This window comes from Ursus americanus, chromosome 4 (assembly GCF_024610735.1).
Source record: "Ursus americanus isolate L20-20 chromosome 4, mUrsAme1.1.p, whole genome shotgun sequence".
Lineage (NCBI taxonomy): Eukaryota > Metazoa > Chordata > Mammalia > Carnivora > Ursidae > Ursus > Ursus americanus.
Window position 1 is genome coordinate 44357920 of NC_142130.1, and position 19348 is coordinate 44377267.

The following is a 19348-nucleotide window of genomic DNA, read 5'->3' on the forward strand; positions in this document are numbered from 1 at the left end:
GATAGATAAACAGATCGACAGGTAGAGTGATAGATATCCCTTTGTACTTGAAAAACATTTCACGATTTTAATATAAAGGTAGTTGTAAAATGAGGAAATGTACCCCCACAAACTGATAATAGTCTTGTGTTGTATGGATCAAAAAGTGGAGAGTGAGTATGTGAGTACATAACACAATAGACAACAATGAGGGAAAACTTAGAAGCAATACCATGATACCTGCAAGGAGCATTACTCCCAGAGACTGGAGCTTGGGATGGATTGGTCAGCATGGATATTTGAGAGATGTTAGATTTGTGTGGAAGATATGGAAAATGAGACAGGAGACGTGGACATGAAGAATAAAGAGCTTCACAGGCCATGCTATCTCTTCCACTTTCCTGGCATCAACTACATTTATAGTAGAATAACTTTTAAATTCATGTTCCCAGCTCAGATCTTATCAAGAATCTCAGATCATATAGACAACTGATGACTAGGTCTCTCCAACAAAGTACTATACAAACATCTCAAACAGCACATTCTAAAACATTTATCTTCTCTAAACCTACTTTTCTCTCAAAATTCCACTGGAAACCCAATTTCCTAGACTAGCATCCACAATCATCTTTAGTAGTTCCCACTCTCTTAGCTATGCTTCAATATTTCAACCATTTTAATTTTAAATTAATATGATTATTTACTAGTATTTCAGACAAGTAGTCTTAAGGTAGATCAGAAAAAACCTAACTAGCAATATTTCAGTTATTGTGGAAAATGTTGCAGTAAAAGCAAAGATAACATATTTTTTTTTAACCAACAGATGGCTGCAATGAGGAAGGAATATTTTTTACATGCCTGGAACCTATTTGAGTTAGCAATTACATTAGTTGGCATCATAGATATAATTCTTATTGAGACAGATTCCATTACTTATACTCTTGATTTTATTCTAACAGTAATCTTTATAAAAATTGTTCGATTTCTTCGCATACTACGTATTTTGAAGGTAAAGAACTATTAAATCATTCAATTTCAAATTTCTACTGACTGCTTCATGAAACATGGACTAAAATCAGTTTAGTAGTTTTATGTCTTCCACTGTCTATTGAGATGATGTTTATATTTTAAATTTTATAACCTTTTCACAAATTAAATTTTATGACATTATTTTATGAATATCCAAAATACATTTGCAATTTATTAAGCACATGAAAGTATAGAAATACTCAGCATAGCTTTTTCTTTGAATAGAGAGCATATGAAAAATTCCATATCAATGTAAGTATACGTTAACCAAAAGTAATGTTTATTTTTATGGATACCTGGTATAAAAGCTGGAAATCAACAAAAAAACCATGCAAACCATTCATAGTAACAAAGCAAATAGTATAAATTCATACACATTAAGAAACCAAAAAATACACACTTCATGTTATATAAAGTCATGGTAATATAAAATCACAGCATCAAAAATAACCTTTGATTGTGTAATACATCTTTCTATAACAAGTATGATATTACTTATTATTTTTATTAAATTATTATTTAGTATATATTTATTATTTATTATTATTGATGATATTATTTATTATTATGATTATTTCAATGACATGAAACTCCATCACAAGGCATATGAAGTATATACATAGAACAGATGTACTCCCCCTCTCTCACTGGCTCTCTCTATTCATACACAAACAAGATACATCCACATTTAAGCACTGTGAGAGTTACAAACCTAAGTGAGACACAGTTCATCTAGAGATAAAACTAACAGATTAGAATCTGTACATTTAGAGCTTTCCTACATATGCTTAAAAAATACTTTTGCTCCCAAGAGGAATAAATCAAGTAGGTCTAAAAGTATACAACTAGTAGCTTTTCCCATTTTAGTATTAAATGAGACGTTAAGTGATGTTAGTGTGCAATTTGACCTAAGGAAGGCAAGCAATGCCTATTCCAGTGACTAGTTAATTCTTTCTGATAGGACAATATATGGGGTCTACCAAATATTTTAAGTGAAGAAACTGGTAAACCACCTAAGAAAAGTTTGTACAGGTAGTCAGGAAATTCTGAACCCTTATCTTATGTCGAATGGTAGGCCCTTGAGCATGAAGACAAATTAGATACACTCTCTACCCCTAGAGAACTTGCAGAAGGGAAATGACACGTCATCTAGGTGTTCCAGTACTACATTGTAGGATAAGTGCAAAACAGAGTACGTACAGAATGCTAACGATTAAAAAAAAAAAAGACATCCTTTATTAAGTGATACTTAAACTGAATCCTGAAAGATGAGCATAAGCTAGCGCTTTGAGGATTAATGGCAGCTGGCTGGGGGGCAGAGTATGGAGATCATGGAGCACAGACAGGAAAACCCGGGAAACACCCAACTCTGGGGAAGTTAGGGGACTGCACAGTGGTAACAGATAATCTGGAAAGTTAAACCTCAGCAAAGAAACAATGAGAAGTTAATGCTGGGGTGAAACAAGAAGTATAATTGTCGTGGGTTCTAACCCCCAAATAAACCTTTTAGTAAGAAGGTTAGTAGGAGATTTCGCAGGTAAAAGTGGCAGTACTTTATAGAAATTTATGACTTAAGCCCAGAAGATTAATTGCATTGTTTTCCAAGAATTTAAACCAGTTGAAAGTAGCATCCAATTCTCTATAAGGGACATAAGTAAAGTCATAACTTCACATAGGTATCCAACATTATTAATTATAAGGAAATTGCTCTGGTCATGAAGTTATAAAATTACCATGAATAAAATAACTAAAAACCTTGACAGGTTACTATAGTTACTGTTGAAAGCATGTTATTTCTTATTATTATCTACTTTAGTTAAACTAATCAATATATAATTAACTAAATGTATACAATTTATATTAAATAGTATTTCTGTTTTTTTCCAGCTCATAACCCCAAAGTTGCTGCAAATAATAGATCAAAAGATGAGTCACCAGCTGTCCTTTACGTATGCTATACTAAAAGGATATGTCCAAGGTGAAGCAGACATAATAACTATAATTGATCAGATTTCAAGTTCTAAGCAGGTTAAACAGGTGAGAAAAACTTTCAATAGTAAGGAAAGGGTTTATTCCATCAATCCCTCAGTTGCCCCCACCCATTATGTCTTCTGTCTATATATGTAGGTGTGGCCTTGACTTGATTCGCTAAGTAATTTCTGTAAAAACTTAAACTAGTCTACATTTGTATTACTCAAAAGCCTCCTTACTGAAGTTTCTGTGTCTCAGTAGCAAATCATGAGGCTTTCACAACCTACCTTTTGGTTCTTGTGGAGACTGTCATGGAACATATGTGCAATGGTCATCAGCTACCCCTGATGCAAGTTCCAGGATCTGTCAGCTACAGGTGCACTAAATAGGAAATAGTGGAGGATGAGACGTAATGGCACTGTTAGGCAAAGGGAGATTCCTTATAATTCCCAAAGGCTCCCTTCCTCTCTCCCTGCCTGATTTTCCCACAGTAAATAGTAAAAGAAGCAAAGGATGGGGATATGGGAAATGGAAAAAGTAAGAATAACTCATCTACAAGGAAACCTTGTCTATAATTTCTTCATTACACAGATAAGAAACAAAAAAAAGCCAAGAGAGATTGAATGATTATGCTCAAAGTCACGTGGCTAGTAAACAGCAAAGAGAAGTCTAGGGCCTAAGTTCTAGATTTTCACTTTTTTGACCAAGGTGGTTGTTCTCACAAGTTTGTCAACTATGTGAGATATTTACCTTTTAAGGCAATGTAGACCACGTAAATGCCATGTAATATGCCCAAAGCTCTGTAGCTGAGAAAACCGAACATGTGATATGTAGCAGGACACAAAAAGCAGTATCTTTCCTTTCTTCACCAGCTGTAACTTTAAAACTGTTTTCCTGAATTTTGTTACCTTTTCTAACCTAGAAAAGGATATTTGGCACTGGAATTTGAGGATAGACAGTAGGAAAAAACAAAAGGACCTGAATCTCTAAGATGTCCAGTTTTAGTCCTCATTTCTACTCTTACACAGTTTGGCCAAATCTTCTACCTCATTTAAGATTGAAAGTATTCCCTGTGGCCCCAAAAAATTGAAGAGGAAAGTATCAGCTGTGCTTGTGTTTTTCAGAATCAATAGTATCCTAAAGCAAGTTACTCTAAGGAAAAAAAAATATGACTTGCCTTCAGGCTTCTCAGAATCAACTTGGTAATGCCACTTTTTATTCTCTCCACCAATTTGCTGGAGCAAAATAAAATTTATTGCACAGAATTCAATTCTAATCCCTGAAAAACTCCCCATCATATTTTTTCTTTAAAGTTATTAGTTAGGTAAAAAAAAATCCATCAGTTGCAAATGTAAATTTCTTTTATAACAGCTTGTGTTCCAGTGGGGGTAACTCTTCTTTTATTTTGTAGATGTTATTAAGGAGGATAATGAAGAATACAGGACATGCTATGAAAGAGCTGGGTATGTACTCTTGCCCTAAAGATTAAGCACAACTGTCTCTTATTATCATGACTTCAAAGAGGCAATTATTTTCATGACTAAACTGATCTTTGAGGAAACCTATTTATTACTAATAATAAAGCATATAACTTCAACAATCGATATGATCATATCTTTGGTTTGGATGGGTTTAGTGTATTATTACCTCTCCACACTTGTTCTTCCTGCCTTATACCGCAATGAAGACCTTTTAATTTCTCTTTAAAGGAAACACATTAGCACTGCATGTGCTATAATACATGGTATTATCACCTTATAAATTCTATTTTCTTCCAAACCAAAAGTACACATACCTTCCTGAGCAATACAAGGAAAAAAGTTGTGGTTTTTTTTTCCCTTCACTTGCCACAGAGCTACCATCTGAGGATTTAGGACTTATAAGTTGAAATCAGAAGAGAATCTCACAGATCTCTGATATGACCACTGGCAGCTTCTATGCCTAAACATGACAACAGCTTATTCTCTGAGTCATACCAACTCATGATCCTAGTACAGGATAAATCCGGGAGTGGAACAGACACACTCCTATAGTATAGTGTTCATGTGGAAGGAGAACAAGGGGGTTTGGCACCAGGTGGTGGGCAGCAAAAGGGCACAGCAAGTCTGAAAATTGAACAAGACTTTAGAGATTTTGCATGGCAGATAGTTGTCAAGCCAGACAAGGAGCCATCACAAAGGAAAAGCCGAAATGGAGAATCTAAGTGAATGCAACCCTCGTGGGCATTCAGGAATCCAGATAAGACAGGCAGAAGAGCATAGATGGATGAGTCATCGAGATGCACAGGAATGTTGGGTGGACGATGACCCAAGATGAATGAGAGGACTTCATCAGAAGCCATATCTAAGTGCACAGTTTGTAGTCCAAAATCCTAATTCAAACAGAATAGAAAAGTAGGACATAAACTCCAGACCTAGAGCCCAGAAGAGCCTCTCAGTGTCCCATGCAGGTGTATCAGTATAATTGTTAATCCTAGGACTAGGGCGGTCTGTCCTTCCTCATGGGTTTAGGTATAAGCTGACAAGAAAAGGCAAGCAGAACTCTGCAACAACTGGTGAATTAGGATTGATAGCAGAGGCCTTATCAGGGAGAGATACATTTCTCTGTGTTGAGGGTTGTATTGTCCACATGAAATAGTTAAATAATGTTTTTACTTTATCTGAAAATATTATTTTTCAGGCTACTTAGAGTATGATCACCCAGAAATCGCTGTTACTATGAAAACAAAGGAAGAGATTAATGTCATGCTCAATCTGGCTAGAGAAATTGTTAAGGTTTTTAGGTCAAAAGGAATTATTCATAAAATTGAAGGTTCTGAAATTAATAAGGTAAGGTAGCATATTTTTAAAGAAAACATACTTACTTGATATATAGTCATTCATGATCTTCAAACCTACTTTTGATTTTCCAATATAGGCCATCTCTGAGATATGAATATCTAACTTAAAATAATTGTCTAAAGAAAAGCACCTACCATAGAGCATTTCCTTTCTGAGCTCCAATGCTCAATTTCTCTTTCCCTTTCTCGCCACAGAGAGGGACCATCTCTTTCTATGCTTTGTTCCCAAAGCAATGGTATGATGAAATTATTTCTCATCCTAGGCTACAGTGGATATCAGTATTTTTCTAGGAATTGTCTGTGCCACTGAAACAACTTTTCCCATAGAATCCCATGATTTATAAGAACATTCCATTATAGGGTAAAAATTCACTACATTTCCTTTCTCTAAGTTATTTAAATGGTACCATGACATATAAAAAAAATAGAGGGCCCCAACTACTTCTGTAAGTACAAAATTTACTCTCCAAATTGGGACTAGTATAAGAAAAAACCCCAAAAGCTATTATGCTTGTGAATACATATACAAAACTTTTAAACAAAACGATATCTAATTGAATCTGGTAGTATATTAAAAGTTTAGTATACTATGATTAAGAATGTTTTAGCTCCCAAAATAGCTATATAACTTATTAAGAGATTAAAAAAGAAAGAAAATTGACAAAATTTATTATTCAAAAGATTTTTAAAAATCTTACAAGGCTAATAAGAGAAGTAGCATCCTTAACTGAATAAAGAGTTTCTATTAAAATTTTATTTTATTTTTTAAAGATTTTATTTATTTATTTGACAGAGAGACAGCCAGCGAGAGAGGGAACACAAGCAGGGGGAGTGGGAGAGGAAGAAGCAGGCTCCCAGTGGAGGAGCCTGATATGGGGCTCGATCCCAGAACGCCAGGATCACACCCTGAGCCGAAGGCAGACGCTTAACTACTGCACTACCCAGGCGCCCCTCTATTAAAATTTTAAAAGAAACATTCTATTAGATGTCAAAACATTTATAAGTATTCCAATTAAAGTCAGAAACGAAAGAAGAATGTACAGTGCCACCTAAATATTGAATGCTGTGCTGGAAGTCTTAGCCAAGTCAAGGAAATAAAGAAAGGAAATTGAGAGATAAAATTTTTGGAAAGAGGAAAAACGTTATTATATGTTGATTGTTTAATTTAAGATCCTAAGAAAATAAATTAAAATCTGTAGGATTAATAAGATAAATCAGAGTATTCAAAAATAAATCAATGTTCAAAATTCTTCCCCAACTAAAGAAAATGTAGAAAAATATTCTGTTCACAGTATTGATTAAAAACTCTAAATCCTTAAGTGTGAACCTAACATAAATATATAACATGCATGTGGCAAGAACTGAAAGGCATATTTGAGCAGGTAGATCAGTCACCTAAAGATAAAACAATGGAAATTATCTATTTGAAAAACAAACAAAAAGATTGAAGAAAAGTGAACAAAATGAAGGGACCCATGAGATCCAATCAAGGGGACCAACATATGCACTGTGAGAATTCCACAAGGAGGAGAGAGAGAGAGAGAGACTATTTGAAGAAATAATAGCTAAAAACTTCCCAACTTAGATGAAGAACATAAATATTAACATCCAAGAAGTTCAATAAATTCCAAGTAGGATGACCTGAAAGAGACCCACACCAAGGCACATTATAATCAAACTGTTAAAAGACAAAAAGAAAATTTTGAAATCAGCAATAGAGAAGCAACTCATCCCATATAAGCAATCCTCAATAGAGTATTATCAGATTTCTCATCAGATACTTTGGAGACCAGAAGGAAGTGAACTGATACATTCAAAGTGCTAAAAGAGAAAAAAAAATCTACCTACCAAAAATCCTAGATCCTGAAAAACTGTCCTGCAGAAATGAGAAAGAAATTAAGATATTCCCAGATAAACAAAAGTGGAGGGTGTTTATTACCACTAGATCTACCCTGAAAGAAATACTAAAAGGGGTCATCACCTTACAGTGATTGAGTAGACACCTTACAACAGAGGATATTCAAATGAATAATACATAGCAAAAGGTACTAAATTTCATTGTCATAAGCTTAATACAAATTAAAGTCAAATGAAATACCAATACACAACCATCAGAATACTTGATTTTTTTTTTAGCTGACAATACTAACTTCAGGCAATGATGTGGAACAACTGGAACATTAGAGTAAGGGTGTAAATTAATGCAATCTCTTTGGAATTGTTAGGTAGAATCTACTAAATTTGGAATTGGTTAGGCACAATCTACCTTTATATGCCTCTTACACATACGACACAGTGATTAGATTAAAGAAGCATATATCCACAGAAATGTATACATATGTACAGCAAACAAATAAGCAGCATTACAAAAGGCCAAAACTGGCACACCCCAAATGTTGATCAATAGTAGACAAAACTGTGGTATATTCATACAACACAATCCTCTACAACAATGAAAACTACAGGAGTGAACTTTTGCTCCCTGCAATATTAGAGATGAATCTCAGAAACATACTATTGAGCAAATGAAACCAGACACAAACAAATATATACTCATCGATTTCATGCAGATAAATCTCAAAACCAAAGCTAAACTCTGATGATAGAAGAGAGGTCATCTTTAGATAGAAGAAATGACTAGAAGGGAATATAAGAGAGGATTTTAGGTGCAGTAAATGTTTTATTTCTTAATCTGCGTGCTGGTTACCCAGATCTTTTCACGTTGTAAATGTTCTTTGAACGGACATTAATAATCTGTGCATTTTTTGTTTTTCTGCTATAATTCAGTAAAAAGAAGTTTACTTTTAAATGTTTAATCTGTGACTTCAGAATGATAATAACAGAAAAATGCTATCAGTGGGGAGAAGTTGAAGGTTTCCACAGAACAAAAATCTCAGAAGAGCAAGTAAAGGAAATAGTCCAAAGCCATAATTTCTTAAATATTCTGTGAACACCAGTTTTGTTCATCTTGTTTCTTAAATTTTGTGGTTTTAGTTAATAATGGCCAAAAAAAGAGAGATACTTGATTTTCAACCTGTAATCAAGCCCCTTACTGTTGAAGAAGCACTCTACCATATTCCATGGCTAGATAAAGACAAAGACCATATAAGTTTCATTCAGGTAATATTTTTATTTTCTGGTAATACCATCTAAAATGTACCAACAAATGATTTTTTTTTTTAATGACGACTGTGATACTCTCCAGCTTAAAACTTTAAATGTCTTTTATTGCCTATGGGATAAAATCAAAATCCTGTTAAGGGACCTGCAAAATCCTTCCCCAGTCTGCCTCCTTTCTATCTTTCCATCATCATCTTCTGTTGCCCATTCATCATATACCTCATACTCTATTTATACTCAACCTTACATGGTACCCCAAACCCTTTACACTGTTTTCTAATTCCATGCCTCTGGGGGTGCTGTTTACTTTTCTTGAAATGCCCTTTATTTTTACTTTTTTTTTTTTCTTTCCAAATCTTGCTTCTCAGGAAAGATCCTGGAAACATCCCTACCAAAGGTAATTCAGAAAAGTAGGCTTTGGGGGCAAACACCCCACCAGTAGAAGACCATCCTGTGGTCCATCCTGAGTTTGGAGGAACAAAAGTGTCGCCATTGTATCCATTATACAGTTTCATGATAGCATTAAGTACATTGCATTACAACTACCTTTGTATTTCTCTTCTGCACTATATCCTTCAGCTCATCCATATTTTGAATACCCAGCCCCTGGCATTTTGCATATTATGTAGAAGATGCTCAAAGAGTGTTTGTAGAATAAACAATTAAATAGGTCTAACTTGTTCTAATAACATTCTTTTTTTATATCTACTCGGTGCCAAAGGAGCAGGTGTATATTTTTATATGCTTAAATTATTTTGAATGAATGAGTTTTTTATTTACTTCATCAGCTGTTTACAGCATAACTATGTATGAGATGTATATATGCCATTAGTCCACATCTGTTCTGATTATTTTTCATCCAGATGAGGTATTTTTTTATCTTACCATTACATTCTTACTCCTGTATTAGATTACTTCTTTTCTAATCCATGTATCTGAAGTTACAGAGGTCTTTGAATATCCACTTTCTTCTCTTTTATATTCATAATTCCTATTTTCTCTTACAAATTTATTACTAACACAGTAAGTCAGATCTTACTGAGTGATATTTTAAAGTGTAAAAACTTTTATTAAGATGTAAACTTCAACATCCCCAACCACTGCTAATATAGTGTTTATATCTTATATATTTGGTGATATTTTTAAGGAAAGAGCCAGAGTTGTAACATTTGATTGTGGAAATGATATATTTGAAGAAGGTGATGAACCCAAAGGAATTTATATAATAATATCAGGTATGGTAAAGGTAAGTCAGAGTTATTCATAAATGGACTTGTGAACATTAGTTAAAATTCTATAAAATTGAGAATTCATAGTTGTCCATGTTAAGAACTGCATTGTTCCTCTTTTAGGACAAGAGCTACCATCCAATTTTCTTGTTCAAACACAGTAGTTAACATTACTTATCACCTTTTAATCATTACTTTCCCAGAGATAACAAGAAACCATCTAAAGGGGGCGCCTGGGTGGTGCAGTCGTTAAGCGTCTGCCTTCGGCTCAGGGTGTGATCCCAGCTTTCTGGGATCGAGCCCCACATCGGGTTCCTCCACTGGGAACCTGCTTCTTCCTCTCCCACTCCCTCTGCTTGTGTTCCCTCTCTCGCTGGCTGTCTCTGTCAAATAAATAAATAAAATCTTAAAAAAAAAAAAAAGAAACCATCTAAAGGATCATCTTTAAGATGGAATATTATAATTTGTTTTCATCTTATGTTTATCTGAATTGGGCATTTAGCCATTCTAAGGCAGGTATAGGTTGGCTGAGTAGAAGGAATCAGAAAGATTGCGGTATCTAGGAATGCTTTTGCTAATTTAATAAATTTGTTTTAAAAGGTACAAGTAAGAAGTATCCTCAAAACAATATCTACATATTAAAATTGCTAAAACCAAAGGAAAAAAAGTAAAAAATCAGAGCGTTTTGGTAATTAACTGACTTTTTTTTTCTTTCTTTCTTCATTCCTAAACAGCTTCAAAGATCAAAACCTGGTTTTGAAAGTGACCAAATGCTCTGGGAGTCAGAGGAGAAAGATTATCAGCTAATTTACACAGACTTTGTGATCGCTGGGGAAATAATAGGAGAGCTAAACTGTTTAACTAATGAACCCATGATGTGTTCTGCTACCTGCAAAACTGTAGTGGAGGTCAGAAAACATCACCTTATGCCCTATTGCTGTATTTTATTAAATATCTAGTATTGAATTTAAGGTTATTTCTGTACTTAGCATATGTTTACAGTCTAGTGATAATTTTTTTAAAAAATAGGAATGGTAAAGGAATAAAACTTGTTACCAAATTATACTTATCCAGTATACTGTCCTGGCAAAATGGCTTGCAAAAGTTAACCTACCATATTGTAAGATTTAACCAGAAAAACTGATTAAATGAGGTCTTTCATGGGGAAATTAGAGGACATATTTTAGCTATCGATACCATAATTTGGGGGGTAAGAAAGGGAAAAAGTCAGAGAACTAATATCTATTAATAAAAAAGTTGAGCAAAGTAGATGGAAGTTTCCCCAGACACAATGAGGACAAAATTCTCAAAGCAACAGGGGCTATCACTGGCCTAATTTAAACTCAAAAAGAACAATGACTGCAAACAATTGAATCCCATAATATATAAAAATCCATAAGTTGATGATGATACCAAAATGTGTTTAATTTCCAATAAGTTTGTTGGGATATTAACTTACTACTCTAAAAATGGATTTTTTTTAAAATAGAAAAAATTCAACATTTATCCCACCTTTCCTCTACGAACTCTTTCAAGGTAACCAAAAAGAAAAAAAAAAAAAGATGAAGAAATATTCTTCTATACAGAATTCCATCTAACAAATGAAGAAACAGGGAATTAGAATATCTTCATTTTGCCATCTCAATGAAATAATGGATCTAGACAACAGCCATCAATTGATGCTAAAACTACTGTGTGCAATGTTAATGGGAAACTATAATGAAAGGACCAGGCTGGCACCACCTAAAAAACAATTGTAGCATCAGTAAAAGTTGGACAACTATTGGTTGTACCTCTGGATATGATGCTGCAAAGCTGGTTCTTTGAAAAGATCAACAAAATTGATAAACCTTTACCCAAATTCATAAAAAGAAGAGAGAGAGAGAAAGAGAGAGAGAGGATTCAAATAAACAAAATCAGAAATGAAAGAGGAGAAATAACTGACACCACAGAAATACAAAAGATTATTAAAAATATTATGAAAAATTATATGCCAACCAATTGGCCAACCTAGCAGAAATGGACAAATTCCTAGAAACATATAACCTCCCAAAACTGAATCAGTAAGAAATAGAAAATTTGAACAGACCAATTACCAGCAATGAAATTGAACAAGCAATCAAAAAACTCCAACAAACAGAATTCCAGGACCAGACAGCTTCACAGGTGAATTCAACCTGACATTTAAAGAAGAGGTTATACCTATTCTTCTCAAACTATTCCAAAACTCAGAGAGGAAGGAAAGCTTCCAAATCATTCTCTGAGGTCAGCATTACCCTGATACCAAAACCAGATAAAGACACTACAAAAAAGAGACCTATAGGCCAATACCTCTGACGAACATCAAGATACCTATCCACAGATGCAAAAATCCTCAACAATATATTAGCAAACTGAATCCAACAATACATTTTTAAAAAATCATTCACTAACATAATATAATAAAAAATTTTAAAAAAATCATTCACCACTATCGAATGCCATTTATTCCCAGGATACAAGGGTGGTCCAGATTTGCAAATCAATCAATGTGACACATCACGTCAATAAGAGAAAGGATAAGAACCATATGTTCATTTCAATAGATGCAGAAAAAGCATTTGACAAAGTACAACATCCATTCGTGATAAAAACCCTCAACAAAGAAGGTTTAGAGGGCACATGCCTCAACAAAATAAAGGCCGTATGTAAAAAACCCACAGCTAACCCCCTACATAATGGTGAAAAGCTGAGAGCTTTTCCCCTAAGGTCAGGAACAAGACAAGAATGTCCACACTCACTGTTTTTATTCAATATAGTACTGCAAGTCTTACCCATGGCAATTGGACAAGAAAAAGAAATAAAACTCATCTAAGTTGGTAAGGAAGAAGTAAAACTTTCACTCTTTGACATGTTACTATATATAGAAAACCCTAAAGACCACCAAAAAAAAAAAATACTAGAACTGATAAATGAATTCAGTAAGACTGCAGGATAAAAGATCAATGTATAGAAATCCATCGCATCTCTATACACTAATAAAGCAGAAAGAAATTAAGAAAGCAATCCCACTTTCAGTTGCACCACAAATAATAAAATACCTAGGAATAATCTTAACCAAGGAGATGAAAGATCTGTACTCTGAAAACTATAAAATCTTGATGAAAGAATTTAAGATGTCCCATGCTCATAGGTTGGAAAAACAAACATTGTTAAAAGTATCTGTACTACCCAAAGTAATCTACAGATGTAATGTCATCCCTATCAAAATACCAACATCATTTTTCACAGAACTAGAGCAAACAATCTTAAAATATGTATGGAACCACAAAAGACCCCAGATAGCCAAAGCAATCTTGAAAAAGAAAAACAAAGCTGTAAGTATCACAATTCCAGATTTCACATTATATTACAAAGCTGTAGTAATCAAAACAATATGGCACATAAATAGAAACATAAATCAATGGAACAGAATAGAAAATCCAGAAATAAACCCACAATTATATGGCTAATTAATCTTCAACAAAGGAAGCAAGAATATGCAATGGGAAAAAGTCTCGTCAACAAATGATGTTGGGAAAACAGGGCAGTTAAAGAAGTGAAAGTGAACTACTTTTTTATACCATACACAAAAATAAACTCAAAATGGATTAAGGACTTAAACAGGAGACCTGTAACTATAAAAATCCTAGACTAGGGGTGTTTGGCTGGCTTAGTCAGAAGAGCATGTGACTCTTGATCTTGGGACCATGAGTTCAAACCCCACATTGTGCATAGAGCTTACCTAAAAAAAAAAAAAAAAAAAAGAATAAAAAATGAAAATCCTGGAATAGAGAACAGGTGGTAATTTCTCTGACATCGGCCATAACAACATCTTTCTAATTATGTCTCCTGAGGCAAGGGAAACAAAAACAAAAATAAACTATTGGGACTATATCAAAATAAAAAGCTGCATGGCAAAGGAAACAACCAACAAAACTAATAGATAACCTAGCGAATGGGAGAAGACATTAGCAAATGACATATTTGATAAAAGATTAGTATCCAAAATATATAAAGAACGTATACAACTCAACACCAAAAAATAATAACAATAATAATCCAATTAAAAAATGGGCCAAAGACATAAACAGACATATTTCCAAAAAAGACAAACAAATGGCCAACAGACACATGAAAAGATGCTCATCATCACTTGTCATCAGGGAAATGCAAATCAAAACCACAATAAGATACCACCTCACATCTGTCAGAATGGCTAAAATCAAAAACTCAAGAAACAAGTGCTGGCAAGGATGTGGAGAAAAAGGAAACCTCATGCACTATTGACAGGAAGGTAAACTGGTACAGCCACTGTGGAAGACTGAGTGGAGGTTCCTCAAAAAGTTAAGAATAGAACTACCTTAAGTTTCAGTAATAACACGAGTGGGTATTTACCCAAAGAATTTGAAAATAGTAATTTGAAAGGATATATGCACCCCTATGTTTATGGCAGCATTATTTACGGTAGCCAAATTATGGAAGCAGCCCAAGTTTCCATCGATAGATGAATGGATAAAGAAAATGTGATATATATATATATATATATATATATATATATATATATATATATATATATATACACACACACACACATACACACACACACAATGGAATATTATTTGGCCATAAAAAAAGAATGAAATCTTGCCATTTGCAACAACATGGATGGATCTAGAGAGTATAATGCTAAGCGAAAGAAGTCAGAGAAAGACAAATAATACCATATGATTTCACTCCTGTGGAATTTAAGCAACAAAACAAATGAACAAAGGAAAAAAAAAGAGGCAAACCAAAACCAGACTCTTAACTATAGAGAATAAACAGATGGTTACCAGAGGGGGAGGGGTGGGGGATGGACGAAATAGGTGAAGAGAATTAAAAGTACACTTATCTTGATGAGCACTGAGTAATATATGGAATTACTGAATCACTATATTGTACACCTGAAATTAATATAACACTGTGCATTAACTACACTGGAATTAAAATTTTAAAAAGAATAATGTTAGATGACCTATACTGTCTGACCTGAAGCCCTATTACAAATCTGTTATAATCAACACCAAATGGTATTTGCTTAAGATAATATAGATCAGTGGAACAGGGATGAGAATCCAGAAATAGGTTCATATATACACAATCAATTGATCTTTAACAATAATAGTATTTTCAACAAATGATCCTGAAAATCCTGAATACCTATATGGAAGCTATGAGCCTCGGCCCCATACATTATGCACAAAATTTGACTTGGAATGATGGTAGACCTAAACATAAATATTAGAGCTATAAAAACTCTAAAAGGAAACACAGATCTTGAGATAGGCAAAGATTTCTAAACCAGGAAACAAAAAGCACCAGCCATAAAAGGAAACGCTGATAAATTGAATGTCACTAAAATGAAAATCTTCTGCTTTTTAAAAAGACACCACAAAGATCATGGAAAAAGCAGGCCACAGACCATGAGAGCTTTTCACAATACCTTTATCTGAAAAATTACTTGACAATGGAACCTATAAAGAATTCTTACAACTCAAGAAGACAAAACACCAAATTAGAAATTGGGCAAAGGATTTGAACAAACATTTCACAAAAGACTATACAAATGGCCAATAAGCACATGAAGAAGATGCTTGATATCATTAGCTCCCAGAGAAATGCAGATTCAAATCATGATGTGGTATCACCACACACCCACTACATTGGCTAAAAATACAAATAATGAGTAGCAGGTATCGGCAAGGACGTGAAGCAACTGAAATCCCCATCGTGCTGAGGACAGTGTAAAATGTTACAACCCTTCTTAAAAGCAGATTGGCAGTTTCTTATAAAGTTAAACACACAATTACCATATTACCCAGCAATCGCGCTCATACGTATTTACCCATGAGCAATAAAAACCAACATACACAGCATCATGTATATTCATAGCAGCTTCCTCCTGAGAGCCAACAGTCTGCTCATTGTTAGCGCTGGCATTTTATTGTTATCTAAAAAGTGTGTTCCCCTAAAATAATGTATTTTTAGAAATTTATATCTTTGGTTTAAAAGTTTCAATGATTTTTGATATGTTGTTTTCTACTTTTTCAGAATCTGTAAGAATAATAATGTCTCATTGGAGCATGTGACATTTTAATATTTAACTTATGATAAGATCACACAAATATTTACTACTATACACATTTTATTAGGTGTCCAGGCAACAACACGAATGTTACATAATTTAAATTCTCAGCTTTAATGTTATATGTAAATGAAAAAACCTTATATCCTTAAACTATAGCTGTACAGAATGAAATATTAAATTTATATCCTCCATTTTTCAGACATGTTTTATTCCTAAAAGTCACTTGTATGAAGCTTTTGAACAATGTTGTCCTCACATTGAATATAAAATGTGGCTAAAACTTGGACTTTCTATTACTGCCAAAAAAATGAGGGAACGTTTATCTTATGAGGTAAGAGGTGTTTATATATAAACTCATCCTTTTCTCTGAATGGAATTGTATTAAAGTACTGTTATCAATGAACTATTTAGGAATTGATATTAAACTTTATAAGCAGTAGACTATGAAGCTGTGTTTTCCTTGTAGGATTGGAACTACAAGATGCAGTTAAAACTCTGTAATGTTTGTGTAAAAGATATACCAAAGAACACCAAAACTGATATCTATGATGAAACTGTGATTTATGTCATCCTCATCCATGGAGCTATAGAAGATTGTCAGTTACGAAAAGTTTATAAGGCACCTTCCTTAATTCCTATAACATGCTATCAGGTATAGAAATGTTGATTCATGCCTTCTGGTCAATATGCCATATGTCCAATGTATGAACATTAGAAAAATTGTCACTTTTCCATCTTCCCATCTTCTGCATTTCCCCTACCGCTCCATAAGCACACACGCCACACACACACCCAGTTGACTGATTGCTTTGGCCCTGGATAGCCCAAACACCAAGATATTCTGGTTCAATGTCAATGAAGAAGACTGAGCTGCTTCATTTTGGCCATAGTTAGATTTTGGTGCATTGTAAATAGCAACAGAGGGCCTGTTAAGTTCATTTACACATTGCAGAAGGACCACTTTCTCTGGACTATATCAACAGTACTCTAGAAAAGTTCTGCGAGACCCATGCTGAACTGAGTATCAGTGGCATTTGCCTAGCTACTTTGAAAGTGAATGTAAAATGAAAGATTTCCCACATTTAAGCTGTTGCATTTCCCTGGCAATCAAAATGAGAAGTTGTGCATATAAAGAAAGAAAGAAGGCAGACTCTGTGTGTGTGTGCGTGTGTGTGTATGTTGGGGGAGAGGAAGAGAGGCACATGTCAGGAGGAATCAGGGGACATACAAAATATACCTACAGAAAACAAATTGAAAGAGGCACCTAGAGTCAATTAAATTAGGCATATATTTTTAAAGCAATGAATATATGGCAGAAATCACGCTAGATGCTAACGTGATCAAGACAAATGAGATTTGTGACCTACCCTCAAAAGATCTCTCAACCAAGTGAAAAGAAACATATATATGTAATGAAACATGTACAACTATGATAAAAGTACTTCGGAGGTAGATTTGGGACAGGAGAAAACCATGAGCTGGGGATAAGAGGAATCCCAAGATGAGAAATGGTATAAGAAAAATTTTCTGAACAGATGCCACCAGCACCAATGTGATAGACCCACTGAGAGGAAGTGAGACATTACTCTCACCTGTCGTGCTCTCTACCTCTATTCTTGAATACATAATAACAGAGCTCTGCTGTGGGTGCTGATTGGGAATTTAGATGGCCAAGCAAGAGATTCTCAAGGCAACCTAAAACCTACCCAACTCTGTCTACTCTCATAGGCAGAAAGCCCTGCTTACTGTAAATTTGGGTACCAATGTGATTCAAAGCATATCTAAGACAACCACAGGTTGAAGGGTTTCTTAAAGTCTCCTGTTTCTTAAACTTTCTTTTGCCACATAGATCATCTCTCTGGGTGATATTTTAAAGGATCATTAATGATGAACTCTTAATCATTTTTCTCATTTGTAAGAGAAATGAGCAAAACATTTAAAAATCAATGAAAGTACATGGAATGTTGACTTTCCAAAATATTCAGGTATTTTAAGACATCTGTCTAATAGAGACATGTTTACTTTTCAGCCCAGATGTTTAGAGAGGCCCTGAGATAGTAGCTTATCAGAGAAACATTTAATTGTATGATGTGTACTCAGAAATTAATTTATATTCTGTCAAACTTCAGGTACAAGGCATTGAAAATTTTACAAAGGTAATGATTGTTCAAACTTCGGTTGATGTGAAACAATTCAGATGGAACACTAGAAAGTACATACCTTCATGTAAATCGTCTCTTCCAACAGCAGCATTGTGTGAGTTAGATTTCTTTGAGTAATTGAGACCTTAATTTCCATTTATAAAATAGCCACATATGTATTTGGAAACTATTGAATGCATTCTACCTAGAGTATTGGGAAAGCATTTTAATTGCCATATTTGATATCTGATGGGTAAATCCAGATTGAGAATATCCATGTTATAGCAGGAATTATTCTCTATTTCATCTATAAGAATAAACACGCATAATTATCAAAATACTATGGAAAAATTGTTAAAGAGGGAATTTTTATTTTCTTAAGATTTTATTTATTTTAGAGAGAGCACAGGGGGTGGGGGGAGAGAGGGGCAGGGAGAGAGGGAGAGAGAGAATCTCAAACAGACTCCCCACTGAGGGCAGAGCCCAACTTGGGGCTCGATCTTACGACCCTGAGATCATGACCTGAGCCAAAACAAAGATTCAGACCTGATTTCAATTGACTGAGCCACCCGGGTGCCCCAGTGAGGCAATTTTTAGCTCTTCCCCCACATTAACATATTTAATATAGCAGTAAATAATGGAAATAGTGTGGTACTATCTGTTCCAATTACCCACAGGCCTGGCGTTCATTCTCAACATACCTTAACATAAATGTATGTGGGATGATGGGACAATAGGTCATTTTTTCTCTCTTTCCAAACTTCCTGCACATGCGTTACATAATCTTTATAATAAAAGATTTTAAGCCTCTTTTTTAAATGTGACCCTTCTTCCCACCAATTGAGATTACCACCAATTTCAGATCACAGGCCCTGAGTGTGAATGATTGGAA

General features: G+C 34.3%; 1 protein-coding gene across 1 annotated transcript in view; it reads left to right on the top strand.

Annotated features, from left to right (window-relative positions):
* The window catches only part of SLC9C1 (solute carrier family 9 member C1), an 83597-nt gene that overhangs the window by 59251 nt on the left and 4998 nt on the right, over positions 1-19348 (top strand). The window contains exons 17-26 of the mRNA XM_045785216.2: positions 803-988; positions 2896-3045; positions 4391-4442; positions 5659-5807; positions 8813-8938; positions 10086-10184; positions 10902-11075; positions 16515-16646; positions 16782-16967; positions 18445-18571. Of these exons, the coding sequence (XP_045641172.1) occupies positions 803-988; positions 2896-3045; positions 4391-4442; positions 5659-5807; positions 8813-8938; positions 10086-10184; positions 10902-11075; positions 16515-16646; positions 16782-16967; positions 18445-18571 (1381 nt within the window). The remainder of the gene's footprint in view (positions 1-802; positions 989-2895; positions 3046-4390; positions 4443-5658; positions 5808-8812; positions 8939-10085; positions 10185-10901; positions 11076-16514; positions 16647-16781; positions 16968-18444; positions 18572-19348) is intronic.